The following is a 16,207-nucleotide window of genomic DNA, read 5'->3' as shown; positions in this document are numbered from 1 at the left end:
CGCGAATCCGTGCAGTCTGGTCCGGTGCTGCGTTGGTAGCCTCGCCTCCAACGCCGGTCCGTCCAGCATCTCGCGTCGAGGGACTCCAGCTGCTCCCAGTGCCAGCTGCTCCACAGTGACAGCACGCCAGCGTCCAGGTCTTCACGGCCAGCGGGTTGCATCGACGCAATGCCGCCCAAGCACAAGCGAGTCCCTGTGGCACCTGTGGCCGTGCCTCCGCCCAATTGGCCACCCCTCACTCCCCTGCGGCTCGAGTCCGACCTGGCCCTGCACCAAGTGTGGCCGGACCAGATTATCACCGTGCCGAGCCTTTGGACGTCGGCGCTGTGCAAGACATACGTCGCTTTTCTCAAGTCTCTACCATTGACGACCACGCCCGGGAAACCAAGGAAAGGCGACGCTGTCCGCGTGAATGACCGCTTCCAGATCGACGACCCGGCATTCGCCGAGCATCTCTGGAGCGGAACCGCCCTGAAGAACCTCGTGCTTGGCATCAATGAAGAGGGCCGTCTTGGGTTGACTCCCGATGCCCAGAATAAGTTATGGGGCGGCGAAGTGGTAATGCCCCAAACCCTCCAGGCGTGGCTAGACGTGCTCACCAGTGGGTAAAGGTGGGCCTGAATCCCAATATCAGAATCTACCGCTACACGAAAGGACAGTTTTTCGATCAGCATTGTAAGTTATACACTTAGAACCGTTTTCTATGGACCATCCGAGCGGCGATTTGATCATTTCAGACGATGACTTCAACAATGTCACCATCCCTGGCCCGCCACCAGTTCCTGCCAAAACCACCTGGACTCTCCTTCTGTACCTCACCTCATCGGCAACGGGATGCGAGGGAGGCGAGACGGTATTCTACCCCGAGCCTGAACTGCCGAAAAGGGGCAAAGCCAAGAAAGAAGCTCCCCCGCCAATTGTGGTCGATCTCGAAGTCGGCATGGCACTTCTCCATCGACACGGCGCGGACTGCATGCTCCATGAGGGCCGTGAAGTTCTGGGAGGAGAAAAATGGGTCATCCGGAGCGACTTGTGTGTACGGAAATGAAGCTTTCTGCATTAGGAATCTACCAACTTTACGTATCTTCTTGTATGCCACTGCCTTTTTCAGCTCGCTGTCGTCCTCACGCGATTTTCTCCCTCAGGCTGTCTCCAATTTTAAGTCATCTGAGTTATATATTCAAGCGTAATGTACTTTCTCTCGGCAAACAGCGCCTTTGTACAATTTCCGAATGTAGTCTTCGTCAAAAAAGCTCTGCTGGCTTGTCTGCATGTTTGGATCGACGTTGAAGTCACCTCAGATCTTCGACATCCGATTCCTCTTTGAGTTGCAGTTGCTTGCGACACTACCAAAGTGCTTGCTTCAGCCCTGTATCTGCGTTGATAGCGTCAGAGTATGAGGAGGATGAGGATGTTTGACTGAAGGTATAGGACGGCACGTGTTGCATTTAAGCCGCATGGCAAAGCAAACGGAGAAAAGGATGGTTGTTTGAGGAGTGAGAGGGGACCTATATTAGGTGCCAGGTAAGTGGAATTTAAGTCCTTGATCTCGTGTTATATCTTCAATATGTTCAAGCCTAAGGAAAACCCGTGGGCCTACGTCCCTTCTCATATCAACCTTCTTGAAATTCAAAGGAATATCGTGGGTATTCTGTATCCACTCCGTTTATACACTCACACGATTTCTCACTAAGCTCCCTCTACGCCATCGACGCCAACCTCAGCATCTATTCATCACTCCAACCAGCGACCGCTTCTTAAGTCTCTTTGACCTGGCGTTAGTTGCCTTGTTATCGCTTATAGTACTTCGAATCTTAATCCTTGCACTGTAGACGCTACAGTATGATATTTATTCCGCCCGATACAGTTTCAATGACGAAGTATATTCGACAGAGAAGCCACGGAGGTCAATGAGCACCCTAGTTTGGTAGCTCATTCACTGCCTGATCTCGCACTGAAAATGCAATTCACTAAGTATTCCGTTTATAAAAGCGTAAGTACCAGAACTCTCAAATGCTCTATCAATCCTTCGTTACTCCGCTCACACCACCCCTTGTGCTGCATACACACACAGCAACAAACTATTTTCTTCTCCTTCCTCAGAGCATCCCGAGGGGCCTTCCCCACCCACAATGAGCCCCCGCAAGAAACTCAGCCCACCCCCCCAAAAGCCCGTCTCCCAGCAAAAGGAAAAGACGCAACCGGACCCCCCATCCCGGAAAGAACCCCACTACCACTACCGCTCCCGAACCCCCTCAGGCGGCAGCACCCTCATCCCCATCTCAAACCCCCTAGAAACAGCCACCACCCCCCTCATCCACCCCATCCAACAACTCCACACCTCCTACTCCCCCACTAGCCCCTTCTGGGCCTCCACCTCCACCACCACCACCACCCAACCCCCGAACCTCTCCGCCCGCGGCGACGAATTCTGCGTCGGCAAGCACTGCACCCACCCCGCGCCCACTCCCCCCCTCTGCCGCTGCAGCCTCCCCGCCTTCCGCGCCGACGAAGCCTACTGGCGGTCGCGCTTCTCCCTCCGCCCCACCAACCCGGCCATCGGCCTCTTCGCCAAAGCCGCCCTGGCCGCCAACACGCTCATCGGCGAGTACACGGGCGAGCTGCGGCCCTTCGACAGCGTCGCGCCGGCGTACCGGGACCACTACAGCATCGATTTCCCCGTGGGGCCGGTGGGGGGCCAGGGCGGCGGGAGGGTGGTGATTGACGCGTGGGCGCGGGGCGGGTTCACGCGGTTTATCAACCATTCGTGTGCGCCGAATGCGGAGTTTGCGGCGGCGAGGGTGGGCAGGGGCAGGGTTTGTGTGGTGGTGACGCGAAGGGGGATTGCGAGGGGCGAGCAGGTGACGGTGGGGTATGGGGAGCGGTTTGGGATGGTGTGTGCTTGTGAGGTTTGTGCGGCTGGAGAGGAGGAGGAGGACCGTAGTGAGGGGGGAGAAGAGCATGAGGAAGGTGGAGAGGAGGGGGAAGAGGATGAGGCGATGGAATCTGAGATTAACGAACTCGGTAAGCCGGTTCTGGCATTCGAGGAAACTGATGGCGTTGTGAGGGCTGCGGATGGAATAGGGCATACGAATAATGCTTCGACGCCCTCTACTCGACCGACTCTCATAGTAAAGCTGAGAAGGTCGGTCATTCCGGCGCCTAGGCACGAGAACGAAGTCGGCAAAGCTTCCAAAAAGGGGGGACCCAAGGACAATAGCAAAAAGCATCGTCAAGCTTCCTCGTTGTGGGAAACTAAGCCAGAAGGGAGCTCTGCCCATTCTATCAAGAGACAGAAAACTGGCTGAGTCGCGATTGTCGGGCGGTAGGTAGACCAACGCACTCTTGCCGCGCAAGGCGACTTCTTGGCCATTGGTGTTCTAGCGATCCTAATCGGTTCTCCTTGTTTCGTTGAGAATCAGTAACACTGAATAGTCTAAGAAGCATCCGTATCACCTTTCAAATATCAACTCTTTTTGGAATAGATAGAGATTTGAGAAAATTTATTTACGCTGTGTTTTTCTAGCCATGCTCCTGTGCTTGTTAATGTGTCGCTGGGGTAAATCCACGAAATCCCTCGAGTTTGCATTTTCAGGCGCTCAGCCTTACCTAGGGCTGATCGTACCTAGGTACTAGAATTTGGGCATTCGCACATAGAAAGCTTCCGCAATCTCGCCTAGACCTCAACTGCATGCTGCCATACTTCCCGAGCGTCCAAGAGATCCCGCTGCCCGTACCGCTCCCCTACAATCGTGATGATCATGTCGAGGGTCGCAAGCGTGTTCATGTTTGGCACCTCCTCCTCTACCTCTTTACACTGTTCCTTCTCCACTTCTCCGTCGTCGACCTCAGGTTCCATTACCACATCCATTGCATCATCTCCACCTTTTACGACATGTACGTCATGCTCCTTAGCTCCATCAACCTGCGGAATCGCACCATTGTTTTGAATGAGGCGGCTGCGTTCGGCTTCCGCACGGGAAGGAAAAGTTTGCTTGTCCGGTGTGCTAGTGCGACGAAGACGGCGATACGGGCCCGGTGACAACTCGGGGGATGACGTGTTCCTCCTCGTGCGTGAGGGATCAGGCGACGGCTCTGGCGAAGACGTGTTGCGCGTTTGCTGTCTGCCTCGGGTTGCGTCGTTGCTATTCATGTGAGTATTAGAAACCGAGCGTCGGGTCCCCAACTGCGGGTTTGATGACACGAAGCGGTCGGGGTCGTATGAGGAGCGATTGGAGCCGTGTGGGCCCGTCGAAGGGTGCTTGGTGCCAATAGAAGCTTGTTCAGCCCTTTCAGCCTTTTTCCTTTCCCGTCTAGCTCTATTGTTCTTTTTCACTATAGCCTTGCGAGTGTTTCTGGGAAGCCTCGGTGTGATGTTCGGGCCTCTCTCGCGCTTCGGAGCGGCGTCTACTTGTGGAGATGTTTCTGGATTTGGCGATTCAACTGTGAGAGTGGATGGAATATTGCCTTTGGCTGTTTCGATAGAACTGACAACCGTGGAGGGGTCATCGTCAGCTATTTCGCCATCTTCAGATCCGCTTTCACATTTGAGTAGGGATGGGTTGGCCTGAGGGTGATGGTCTAGAGGTTTGACAGAAATAGTACTCTGGCCCTTGGTTTCCGTTCCAGCACTTGCGTCTTGGTCTTCAGCTTTCAGTGATGTGCTGCTCTCTTCATCAGGCTCGCTGTTGTGCTCGTCGTGCTCAGAGTCCTGGCCTTCAGCAGGCTCATATCCGTCTTCACCTAGCTCATCGCTTTCATCCAAGTCCAAAGACGGCCGATGGACGTCATAACCAAGATGGGATAACCGTATTGCTACAGCTGCCTTACCGAGCTCTCGCACAGTATAGTCGTCATCAGCCTGTAATGTTCCCCTTTCACCAATGCGTCCAAATAAACCCCAGATCCAGCAGCTCAGCTGAGGTGTGATGTTGCGATTTGGCTTCAAGCACTCGGCCAACGCCGCAATAAGATGCATAGTTGTCCGATGGCTCATCTGAGAGATTTGCGTAGGTGTAGGGTAAGTATGCCTCAGGATTGGATTCCACCGAGTCATGGAAGCGTGATTCAGTCTATTGAATGTAGTCAGAGTCTTGCTGGCCGCCCTCAACCGGTCCAGTGCCTCGAGTGGAGGTGTCCCGCTGAATGAGTCCCGCAAGCCTCCTAGCTCTTTAAGTAGCATAGCACGGTATGCTTCTTGAGGACTGATATCAGGAACTGCTAGACCGCGGCATTCATCGGAGGTTTCGGTGGGTGTTAAAGAGCTGTCGCTTCGTGCAGCCATGCATACGCCATCCCTAAAGATTGCTCGCATATCTCCGACGCCGTCGTTGTATATCGCTTCATCTGATTCGCCTTCAAGGATCTCAGGCGCCGGGGCGGTGACGAGGACGGGAATGGCGTCTGCCTCTTGCCTGAGCAAACCCGAATGTTAGCAAGTCTTCCACAGAGTTATACTTTACAGCATTCGGAACGGAGAAGTCTTATTGGGGGGATTGGCTATATATATCGATGTTGAGCATGTAGGTTTGGGAATAGCATGCAATCGGGGAGCTTGCTCACCTTACGCTGCGGAGATATTGCATGGCCTCGTTCGTCGAGCTATCGGTGGCGTCTCCATCGTCCCATTCATCGAGTCCTGGGCCGATGCCCTGAGCCTGGCCGTACTTCTCGTTCCTGGCGCCTAGCTTGGGCTTGATGCTCTTGCGCGTGTTGATGATGGCTTCACGCTGTTGGGTGGATGCTACTGCCAGATGGTATTCTTCCTGTGGCGGCAGCTCAGAGGGGCGCGCACGTTTGCTGTGAGGCTCCTCATCGGTGTCTGCGTTCGCGGGGTTGAGCTCGTCGAGCTTGCGTTTTGCGGAGTCCATCGGGGGTGCTGCGGAGGTGGCTTTGGGGATCAGGTCGGATAGGTCGTCGGGGCGCGTAAGCTTGTTGTATTTCGCGCCATCCTTGGTGACGGCCAGATTCCGGCCCTTGGAGGATGCCTCCATGGTGTGGTGTTCGAAGGTGAGGTCGGTGGAGAAAGTTGAGCTGCAGAAGCCTGGCTGATGTGGATAGCGAGCTTGGCGTGGTGAAAATTGGTCAGGGGTCTTCGAGCACTGCAAAGCTTCAGCAACTCCACGTATCAACACGCTACCACTCTCGATGCCATCTAAACGCCTGTCATACTCCACTAGTCTTTACAAGTCCATCCCTCTTGAAGCGTGTGGCTGTATAGACCTGGAATTCATGCATGCCTGCTCGCTTTGTGTCCGCCGTTGCCCTAGTAGAGAAATGGCCAGCTCCTCGTGTACAAGATTCATCATCAGGACCTCAACGAGTGTCTTGCACTTTCTACCTGAATAGCTAGCAACGAAATGAGTTCTGGCCGTGAAGTCCCGTTATCTGTGCCTTTAAAATGGATGGCACATCTAATTTGCAGTATAAATGCTGGTGACTTCCTCTGCTAGCTAACCGCCACACACCCTAGTGAATCTCGAAGCTCGCATTGCTGGGGAGTAGTCTAGGTTAAAGTGAAGCTGCTCTGGTATAGACCGAGGCTTCCAGGTGTTTCTTCTTTACCAACTTTACTCTCTCCTTTCTAAGTATCCAAAATCAATACAATTTCAAGCTTCAGACTTCATCTCCTTCAGTATGGTCATCCTCCACTTTCGCCCTCACGAAAGCCCATATATGCCAGAGTTCGGAGATTGGTCTTCCCTTTCACTATTCAGTCTACTGTCTCCGTCTGGCAAGTGAAGGCTCGAAGCTCCACCTACTCCATCATTACTACCTGCTACGTTTGCTAGCACGCCAAAGTAGTGCTTCTCCGGGCTTCAATACTCATCGCCTCCTTCGTGTCTACGCTCTGCTTTCGGATGGAATGGTAGGAGAGCTGTATGTGCTTCAGACTACCATATACGTTTTTGCGGAAGTTCACGCTAATTATCAAGCTAGTCTCAAAAGGGTAACTTTCGACCTCGTCCTTTCGTCCCATCTTTTGGAACACCTACGCCCGCGGCTCTGCCGCATCACGCGCTGGCCAGTGAATTAAAATGGTGAAAAGCATAAAGTCGCTTCCTCGCAGGCCAAACCTTCTTTGCCACTAATAACGCTGTCAAGGGTGCTTTTATGTTTTTCTTGCGTAGCAACTCGCTCAGCATCCGCACCTCGATTTGTACTGTCGAGGACGGTGGCCAAAATCAAACACGCGACTGTTATTAGACAGATCTATCGGAAATCAATAAGTTTTCTGTGCAACCTCCGAAGAATTCGACTCTCGGGTCCCGAATCCTACGTGTCGACGGCGGGCCACTGCGGCCCGCGCATCTCTTGGAGCAAGTCGGCGGCCCGATCTCGCAATGCTGGCATCCTGGGCACACGGCAAGCCTTCGTGACCTACGCACATCATGTGTCGTCTCTGGACCTGGCAGTGCGGCGGCCACGCCAACAGATCTATCAATGGCTCTTGCGCAACAACATCGCATTTCCATATCAGCGCATGCCATTGATGGCTGTCCGCCAGTACGCGCAATTGGACTATCAGCATCGATGCCCTTCTCTCGGCCAGAGCAGTGAGGCCTGGCTGCGCGCTGGCAAACGGAAAAGTGGCCCGGCGATGACCGCGAACCAACTTGCGGCACGTGCGTTCACCAGCAGCTTCTCACTTTCGTATTGTTCATGCCCGTCAATAGGACTGGCCTATTCATGCTATTGTGCGCTATTGTGTTGTCAGTCCTATTGTTCCTGTCCTGCCCTGCGTTTAAATAATCTTCATGTCCACCTTCCCTTGAACTTTCTTCTCTTTTCCTTCAACTTCACAACCCTTCTTACGACCGTCACGCATCTCATTGCTTCACTTCTTTTCCAAGGCCTGGTGCCCTTCACTCATTATCAGCTTCGTCGTTCCAATCTCGACATATCAGCTGGCCTGTCATGTCTTTCCATTCAGACTCCGAGCCGGACCTCGACAGTTTCTTCGACTACGGCTCATATGCAGCAGATTCCAACTCTCCTTCCGACGTCAATGATTCTCAGTTCGACTACATATTCGAGGATGACACCTTGGACGATCCAGTTCCGGCTGTTGACCAGACGCGCAATCCTCGAGTGCTTTCTCCGACTCTCAAGAGTGCTATCGATTCCAACTCTCCTTCCGACGTCAATAATTCTCTCCACGACGACCGTTTCGCTAACCCCTTGGACGTCCCGGTTACAGCTGCTGAGCAGATGCGCAATCCTCAATTGCTTTCTCCAACTCCCAAGCGCGTCACCAAAGTCGACTGGATCAAGGATGTCTTGCCCCCAGCTGCCCAGCCCACTGAAGTCGCGCCGACTACAGGTCCTAAGCTGGCCACCGAAGCCTCAGAAGTAGTTCCTCCGACTCTATACCACGCCACAGAACTCGACTTCATGACCCAGCTTCTCTCCGCAACCAATCCGCCCACTGAAGGCGCTCCGACTACATCCCCTGAGCTGGCCGTCCAAGCCTCAACCCCAGAGGTGCTTCCTTCGACTGCAGACCGCACTACCGGGCTCGACCTCTTGAACCACTCTTTCTCTTTAGCGGGCGCTGAAATATGGGGCCAAGATGTCCACTATCCGGATCTAGATCCGGACATCGCTGCCCAATGCGCCGAGATTGATGAGTTCCTTGCCTTGGATCCTGTCCTGTACCCTCAAGGCGTGTTCAATATCTCCCCTACGCAAACCGGTCAACTCGCAACTCAAGAATTCCTCTCTACGACTCCTTCTCAGGGCGACTACAGCTGGAATCCTTTTTACGGCCACAACATTTCTCAGTCTACTGAAGTCGAACTGAGTACCTCCTTTGGGCCAGCCGCTCGTACCTCAACTCCAGGGCTATCAGTTCAGACTTCCCAGACTGCTTCTTCAAATGCGAGTCCGACCACCGAGGCCTCCCCAGGTCCCTACATCACTACTACTCAGACTGCGACTCCCTCCGTCCAAGCCACCCCGGGTCCTGTCAACCCTGCCCCCCTTCCAACCGTGTTTCCAGTCCAGAACCCGAACTTCGCTCCCTTCTCTGGACGATTCGCCAACGGCGCTGCAGCCGCAGCTTACCGCGCCATGTCTCGAGTCGGACCTTATCAACCCGACACCAAGTTCCCTGGGGTCAAGGCCAATGCACAATTCTGGGTGCGGCAACTCCACGTAGCCATGCTTAACACCGTCAACATCGAAGACGGCCCCAACTCGCAAGGCTACCGCCGCTTCGTCAGGAACCCCGCTGGCAGAGCCAACGCGCCCTACGACGATGATGACCTCGAAGCGCAGTGCTGGGAGCTCTTCGAGACGGTCTGCGCCCTCTACGAAACCGGCCTGAACCTTCCCCGTCGCTACAACCGTATCAGCTCTAAGCACACTCAGCCTGCAACCTGCTTGCAGCGTCTCTCCTTGATCTGCAAGACGCTGTCGAAGTGGAAGTGCGCCTGTGTCAATGTCATGGAGGGCGGTTGGGTATTGCAGAAGTTTGTGCTCAGTCCGCAGGACTTTGAGGAGGTCAAGGCGAGCAACAAGCGATCTAACAGCGACCGCAAGGAGCAGATCAAGCTGGGTCAGGAGGCGCAGAAGGCGAAGAGGCAGAAGACCGAGTAGGGAGGATTTGAATTTGAGTTAGTGGATAGGTTGTGATGAAGCTACGGATATGTTACGGACTCTTTCCTTTTTGTCTCTTTGCTCTTTTTCCTTGTCTTTCTTTCCTTGATATTCTCTGGTTGGCTGGTTGGATCTGGGCGGTTGGAATCAGCACATTGATTCTGCATATTGATCCTGCATTGGTATACTCGAGCAACCTCGAGTTGATCTTTTCTCTCTCTCTCTGCGATGCATGTATATATATTATCTTCCAAGGCCAATCTGTAGCCTGCTTGCCCTAGGCTTGCGAATTGAATGCAATCTTGAAACTCAAAATCCTTTCACGTCTTGACCAAAGAATAATTATGACTACTTGCCACTACCTGAGTTGTGCACACAGGCTTTCAGAAATCTGAAGGTCGCCGTCTTGAAGTAGTCAGTAGGCCAGCCGGGGGAGCTCTAAAAGTGGCTGATAACGTAGTCAACAAGCGAGTGGCCATTACAAGCAAGTGGCCACCCCAATTGTTGGTTGCAATTTGCTGTTTTAGCACCCCAGCAATCTCCACAACCACAAAATATTCTAGGCTGTAACTTAGAATAATAATATGCGTAGTTATTTTAATATCATCTATTAATTATTCAAATCTTTCGATAGCCCTGTTTAGCCGTAGTAAAGTTTTAGCCAGTTTTGGCCCCCCAAATTAATAAATACCTATTATACAATAGAATTATGCCTCCATACTGCTCCAAACTTCTTTCTTAGCTATTAGAGAGAGCTAGATAGTGTATCCAACCTCAAAACTATACTTTGTATCTCGTGGTTGTTGGGATTGCTAGCGTGCTAAAGCATGCAAATTGCACCAATAATTGGGGGTGGCCACTTGCTTGTAATGGCCACTAGCTTGTTGACTATGTTATTCAATTTTGAGGCCGGTCCAGCGGTCTCACTCGGGCGGATGTGGGGTCAGCCCAGTTTCGGTTCTGCACGCAGGGAATTCTGCGCCGCCCAGGAGAAGTTGGACTGGGGCAGCCGCAGGCAGGGCAGCCACATGTCTGGCAGCCACCGGCTAAGCAAAGAAGAGGATTGATGGTGGTGCTATGGTGAAGGAATTCTGTCGCACCATGAAGGTGCACTCTGCGGAAATCAGGCGACAAGACGGCTATGCTAATGTAATTTTGACGTAGGAGGGGTCTTAAATGTTGAGTAGTGGCAAAAGAGCACATTTTATATAGAACTATGAAAATATCAACGTGTGTGCAGATTCTGGATCGCTCAAAACTTAAAGTCCCTCGGATTTGGCCCGGCACGCAGGGGTGCCCGACACACAGGGGGAGAGGTTACACCCGTTGCTGACTCTCTGCTTCTTCTTTGGTAGCCCCAAAGCTATACTTGACTACGGCATCATCTGATATTCTGATCACCGACTTCCCACCTTCCATTTCATGGAGGACGATTCGGTTTGATTGGAGCGGAAGCAATAGTTGATCAAATCATCTTCGGTTGGGGTTTCATGGTGGAGGGTTATGGCCGAAAGTTAGAAGGTCATAGTTACGTATGGGCGTTCTCTATTTTCTTGTGCGAGAAGCGCTCATTTTTCTGCAGTAGCAACCACAACAATAACCATATCTAGTTTCTTTGCACTTCTCAATCTGCTTTTGAGAGAGTAGGAAGACCACGACAAGTCCAATGTCCCCCAGGTAGATAGGTAAACAACTCCACACACGGCTAGGTGAACACCGAGGTTACAGATGACAGACGGTGTATTTGTTAGAGCAACTAGAGGCATCTTGAAAACCCGAAATTGACGCAGCTGCAGACGAACAAAATGCACTGCCCAGGCATGGTGCCTTACAATATCATACAGCTCCAGCTTTGAATTCTGATTTACATACTTCTACAATACAGCTCGTGCCATACACCGCATGTGATCGCGACTACGCCGCACTCGTGTCCCACCACTTCTTCTCCTTGTTTACTAGCGGGCCCCGCCAGTCTTGGATGTGCTTGATAGCGACGTTTGCGGCTTCTTCGGCGGTGAAGTTGCGGCCGAGGGCTTCGACGAAGTCGTTTTCGGGATCTGCGGTGGAGGGGTTGGTTGGTTAGTGACGTCAAGAGGTAGATGTGATGCGTTAACCGAGAAGTAGATCGCAGGGACGGGCGGTTCGAGAAACATGGAGGCGAGGATCGAAAAACCAGGGAGTTGAGCGATACGAAGGATTGACATGCGAATGCTGTCATGGAGGAAATATGCGATATGATGTGATGAGATAGATAGAGCGTGTGCGAATGTGGGGCGATGTAACGAGCCGAAACGGGAAAAGGGTAGATAGAAGGAAAAAGAGAGCAACCCGACTCAACTCACCCATCAGGTAGAAGTAGATGCTATGATCCACCAGATAATCCTGGCCGGGCTGCAGCTTCGGCGGAGTCGAGAAGTACACCCGGTAGTACTTGCAGCAGCTCTTGATGTTCTCATACTCGCCCGTCAGGCCGATGATGTCCGGGTGGAACTCCTCCAGATACTCTTTGATCACGGCGGGCGAGTCGCGCGCTGGGTCCGCGGTGATGAAGACGGGTGTGATGACGTCGCCGCACTTCTTCTTGATCAGGTCGATCATGACGGCCATCTTGTCAAGTTCTTCTGGGCAGATGTCTGGGCAGTGGGTGAAGCCGAAGTAGACCTGGAATCAGTCAGATGAGCTTCCCATTACCATCATGTTGAGCCCAAAATGTATCCGATGAGTCGGCGGTAGAGAGACTGATGGAACAGGACATGCACAATACGCACCAAAGCATATTTCCCCATCAAATCCTCGTGTGTGAAGCGCCTCCCCTCCGTGTCCACCAGATCAAACGGCCCGCCAACCTTCGGCTTGCCATATCCCTTTGTGTGCTCCGCGATGCGCTTTCGCGCCAGTCGCTCCTTCTCATATCGGAAGTATACTGTGAGGCCGATGCCGGTAGCGAGGAAGAGGAAGCCTGCGGTCACTGAAAACGGCTAACAAGTTCACGTTAGCTGATGTTTCTTGTAGTAGTTCGGGCGGCGACGAAGACAATGGGGGGGAAGTCGGGCACATGGGAGATACTGGGAGACGTGCTTGACGCGAGTCTGCCTACCCCGGAGAAGTATCGGGACCTGATTTCCTGGATCGTCCTGCGACCTTTTGGAGCGGAGCGGAGTGTTGTGGTTGAGAAGGTGCGGGATGAGGCGGCTATGGAGGGAGTGCTGCGTGTAGCGAAGGTCGAGACATCTCTAATTGTGCTCGACGGAGAGCTTCGGTGCGGTCGCTGGGATGCATTGGGGTAGTTGAGGCATCTCGTTGTGAGAGCGCGTTTCGAGGGTTGAGCGAGTAGACGGGTGGTGTGAAGCTCCGACCGTGGTATTGAGGAGGGTCTGATGACTCTTAGAGCCCTAGATATGGAGGAGCATGATCGAGACATATTAAAGGCGAGCGTCGGCGATGTGAGACACGAATTGGAGATGGGTTCGGTGATGGTGAGGCAACGAAAAGTTGAAGTCCATACGCACGGGCCATATCGATAGTCAGTCGATGATGAGACGACAGCCATCGCCCTCCACGTCCCCAACTTTGTGTCACGAGCTCTTTGAAGGCCATCTCAGGTTCTTATATTCGGTTTATTATACTATCTGTCTACCTCGTTGATGTATTTACGATGATCCTAGTAGACTAGAATCGTCCTCAAACAAAATGCTTCCAGACCAGATGCCTGCCCACCAAAGATATTTTGTACGCCGTCGCAATGCACAATACCCCAGAAATGCACAAATAACACCCAAAAGAACTCAGCCGCCACCAGCTGCAAACTGTGACTTTGCTCGAAGTAGCGCACCATACTTCCACATCAAAAAGGGAGCTGGAACTCCCAATCCCAATGCAACAAAGCCGAGCACACTGTTCCCCCATCCATAGTCAAGAGCAGCGTACATTGACGGCGCAAAGAGCGGGAACCCGAAGCCAGCCAAAGATCGTAGAACCGTTGCGGCAGCGATGGCTGAGGCGGCATACCGAGAGTAGGAGTCTACGAGATATCTGTGTTTCGCGTTAGCGTGTCGTCAGTCACTCCGTTCAAAACTCTCTTACGTTTGAATACACTGGAATCCAATAATGATGCCGGCCGAGAAGGTTGCGGCACCAATGTTTGGCATGATCCAGTGGACTCCGGCTTGCGCGGACCATCCATACCAGAAAAGGCCAACAGGCGTCATTATCGCGCCGGGTAGTATCAGTGGGATGCGAAATTCAGGCTTGCCCACACCATTGTTCTTCTTCTTCAGCCTCCGATAGATACGATCGTTGATGGGTGCGCAGATCTGTGTTCCCAGGAAAAAGCCAAGTGCCAGGGAGATATAGTTCAACCCTCCAATTCCCACGGATTCATGGTACCTCTTTTCCCAAAGTGGAGGGAATGTCGAAAGAACGAGATACATCAAGCCGTACAAATAGGCCATGTAGACCGCGAGAACCTGGACGATAGGCTGGGTCCCTAGAAGCCTGAATGGTCTTATGATCGCCGTCCTCAGGATTTTGCCCAATGTTTTATCCGGGCTTTCGTATTCTGTGTGTAAAGCCGTATTTCCAGTCTCTTTGCGTAGCTTTTTGGCCTTTTGCTTCAGGATTTCTGGGGCGTATGTTTCTTGCAGAAAGACGATGCCGAATAACTGGACCACTCCGGTGAAGATCGAGGTTGCCCAGAACGCCCATCGCCACGTCGTGTTCTCGGTTATGAATCCGCCTGCAATGGGGCCAATGGCGGGACCAAGCAAAGGCGCAAGACTGTAGATGCTAATAGCCCTTCCTCTCTGTTCTGGGGGAAAGCAGTCGGAGAGCAGGCCACCGCCAATGGCTAGAGGAGCGCTTCCACCCAGCCCACTCAAGAACCGGAATGCGAGCATCTGACCGCTATTCTGGGCGAAACCGCAACCAATATTCCAGGCCAGGTAAAACAAATTCGCTAATTGTAGTACTCGCACTCGGCCATAAACCTCGGAAAGCGGGCCTAGGAAGAGTGGCCCCACAGCATATGCGAGGATGAAGATGGAGAGAATCAGCTGCGACTCCACCACATTTGTTATGCCGAACTCATGAGCCATGCTGCTGAGGGCTGGTGCTACCATTGAAGAGGAGATTGGCGAGACGATGGTGAAGGAGGAGACGATGAAGGTGGCAGCCCATTTCCGCTTCATGGACCAGTTCCTTGGGTTTGCTGGGTCGTCTGGCGAGTCCCAGGTTACCTGCAACATGTATCAGAATGAAACTTTTGTCTGCGTCATGTTCAGTGGGAGCTTACCAGATTTGGGTCCTTGATTGATCTCGTAGACTTCTTCTTCTCCAGGCCTGGCATGCCTTTTTCGACATCCCTCTCAGTCTTGACTCCAGCGTCCACTTCCACAGCCGGCTCTGTCTCATCCGGTTCATCCTTTTCTAGATCCTTGCTCGGTTTCTCTCCGTTGTCTGAAGCGCTATCACCATCTTCGGATGTGCTATCACTTTCACCCTCGAATACTTCAGTCTGCGTTGGGACCCGTTCCAGAGATGCGGTGCTTCCGGCTGCTGCGATGCTATGGCCTTCGTCATGGTGATACACTGACTGGTCGTCGAGGTGATGGGTCGAGTAAAGGCGGTGGAAGTTCGCGTCTGGGCTCCGTGCTTGCGACCTGGATGTTCGCGGTCTCGATCGGGACCTAGAGTGAGGTGTCGATGCGCCGCGTGACCTGGAGCGTTCATCGCGGTCTGCCATAGTCACAGACAATATTGCTCAATCGAAATGTAGAGAGGTCAATATAAAGGGATCTCTTGTACTAGCTCAACAGTAGGTGGAATCTCAGAAGGCAATGTGCGGTGAGTTTGGGGGAAGAGTGAATATTTATAAAAAGAGAGCGAAGGAGTGGGTCACAGTTGCGAGAGGAAAACAGCACACGACCTGGCAGCAGGTGTTCTTTTCAATCCTCGCCCGGCAGGCGCAAACCCGAGTGCCATCTGCGGGTTTAAGGTGACGTCGGGCACGAAATCTCCGCCTTTTTGAGGCGCTCGTACCGTCGCCTCTGCCCAAGAGCAGCTTTGGTTTATCTGCTGCGCGGGTTCGGCATCTCGGCACGCTCGGCGTAGTGGCCAATGGGAGCTCGGGCATATCCTTACAACACAATCCACTCCGTATGGGCAGATCCTAGCGAAACGCAGAACACATACAAAGGGTACTCCTGGCCTCGTTGCATTGCTCCTCTCTCCGACCCCGAGTGGTGATCTCGCGCATCGGATTTGCTGGTTGCCAGGTACAGGACGTGGAGTTAAGCCTGAGACCCAAAAGCGATTTCCGGATTTCCAAGGGCCCGAGTGCCCCGCTGACCATCGCAAACCACCTTCTTGGTAAAAGCTTATTCTCTACTGCGAAACTCGCACTTTGCAGTCAACGAACGTGGTCCTCCGTGCGAGAATGTGGTGTGAATCTCCTTTTTTCTTCACCTTGCTGTTAGATTTTCTTCGGGTCCGTGGAGTCTTTTACCATGATACGTGGCTCTCCTGTCGTCGTCGCTCGCGAGTGGTGCTCCGTTCCACCTATTCCGCCACTGCCATCAGGTGACGTCAACAAGAGGTAGCGACACAGCGA

General features: G+C 52.9%; 6 protein-coding genes across 6 annotated transcripts; 3 read left to right on the top strand and 3 right to left on the bottom strand.

Annotated features, from left to right (window-relative positions):
• Nucleotides 1–168: 168 nt before the first annotated feature.
• Nucleotides 169–1,048, top strand: BDZ99DRAFT_396722 (uncharacterized protein; the record flags this gene model as incomplete). The annotated part of the gene is made up of 3 exons (XM_033716008.1): nucleotides 169–558; nucleotides 612–675; nucleotides 738–1,048. The coding sequence occupies 3 exons, from the start codon at nucleotides 169–171 to the stop codon at nucleotides 1,046–1,048; spliced, it is 765 nt and encodes a 254-aa protein (XP_033572273.1).
• Nucleotides 1,049–2,884: 1,836 nt separating this feature from the next.
• Nucleotides 2,885–3,516, top strand: BDZ99DRAFT_466942 (uncharacterized protein). Its single transcript, XM_033720896.1, has one exon. The coding sequence runs from the start codon at nucleotides 2,892–2,894 to the stop codon at nucleotides 3,306–3,308; it is 417 nt and encodes a 138-aa protein (XP_033572272.1). The 5' UTR covers nucleotides 2,885–2,891; the 3' UTR covers nucleotides 3,309–3,516.
• On the bottom strand, nucleotides 3,468–5,993 carry BDZ99DRAFT_502151 (uncharacterized protein; the record flags this gene model as incomplete). Its single annotated transcript, XM_033723870.1, has 2 exons — nucleotides 3,468–5,414; nucleotides 5,563–5,993. 2 exons carry the CDS (start codon nucleotides 5,991–5,993, stop codon nucleotides 3,677–3,679), a joined length of 2,169 nt encoding a protein of 722 aa, XP_033572271.1. The 3' UTR covers nucleotides 3,468–3,676.
• Nucleotides 5,994–7,917: 1,924 nt separating this feature from the next.
• BDZ99DRAFT_541100 (uncharacterized protein) lies at nucleotides 7,918–9,909 on the top strand (the record flags this gene model as incomplete). The annotated part of the gene is made up of 1 exon (XM_033726727.1): nucleotides 7,918–9,909. The coding sequence occupies one exon, from the start codon at nucleotides 7,918–7,920 to the stop codon at nucleotides 9,598–9,600; it is 1,683 nt and encodes a 560-aa protein (XP_033572270.1). The 3' UTR covers nucleotides 9,601–9,909.
• Nucleotides 9,910–11,494: 1,585 nt separating this feature from the next.
• BDZ99DRAFT_466941 (SCO1 protein) lies at nucleotides 11,495–12,829 on the bottom strand. The gene is made up of 4 exons (XM_033720895.1): nucleotides 12,679–12,829; nucleotides 12,369–12,568; nucleotides 11,943–12,261; nucleotides 11,495–11,657 (listed from the first exon to the last, which is right to left on the bottom strand). Coding segments are annotated over exons 1-4 (663 nt in total). The 5' UTR covers nucleotides 12,680–12,829; the 3' UTR covers nucleotides 11,495–11,514.
• Nucleotides 12,830–13,267: 438 nt separating this feature from the next.
• Nucleotides 13,268–14,933, bottom strand: BDZ99DRAFT_117526 (MFS general substrate transporter). The gene is made up of 2 exons (XM_033712488.1): nucleotides 13,684–14,933; nucleotides 13,268–13,632 (listed from the first exon to the last, which is right to left on the bottom strand). The coding sequence occupies exons 1-2, from the start codon at nucleotides 14,841–14,843 to the stop codon at nucleotides 13,386–13,388; spliced, it is 1,407 nt and encodes a 468-aa protein (XP_033572268.1). The 5' UTR covers nucleotides 14,844–14,933; the 3' UTR covers nucleotides 13,268–13,385.
• Between the last annotated feature and the right edge of the window lie 1,274 nt (nucleotides 14,934–16,207).

The sequence above is a fragment of the Mytilinidion resinicola genome (genome assembly GCF_010093595.1).
Source record: "Mytilinidion resinicola strain CBS 304.34 unplaced genomic scaffold BDZ99scaffold_19, whole genome shotgun sequence".
Classification (NCBI taxonomy): domain Eukaryota; kingdom Fungi; phylum Ascomycota; class Dothideomycetes; order Mytilinidiales; family Mytilinidiaceae; genus Mytilinidion; species Mytilinidion resinicola.
This window is presented reverse-complemented; position numbering and strand designations above follow the sequence as displayed.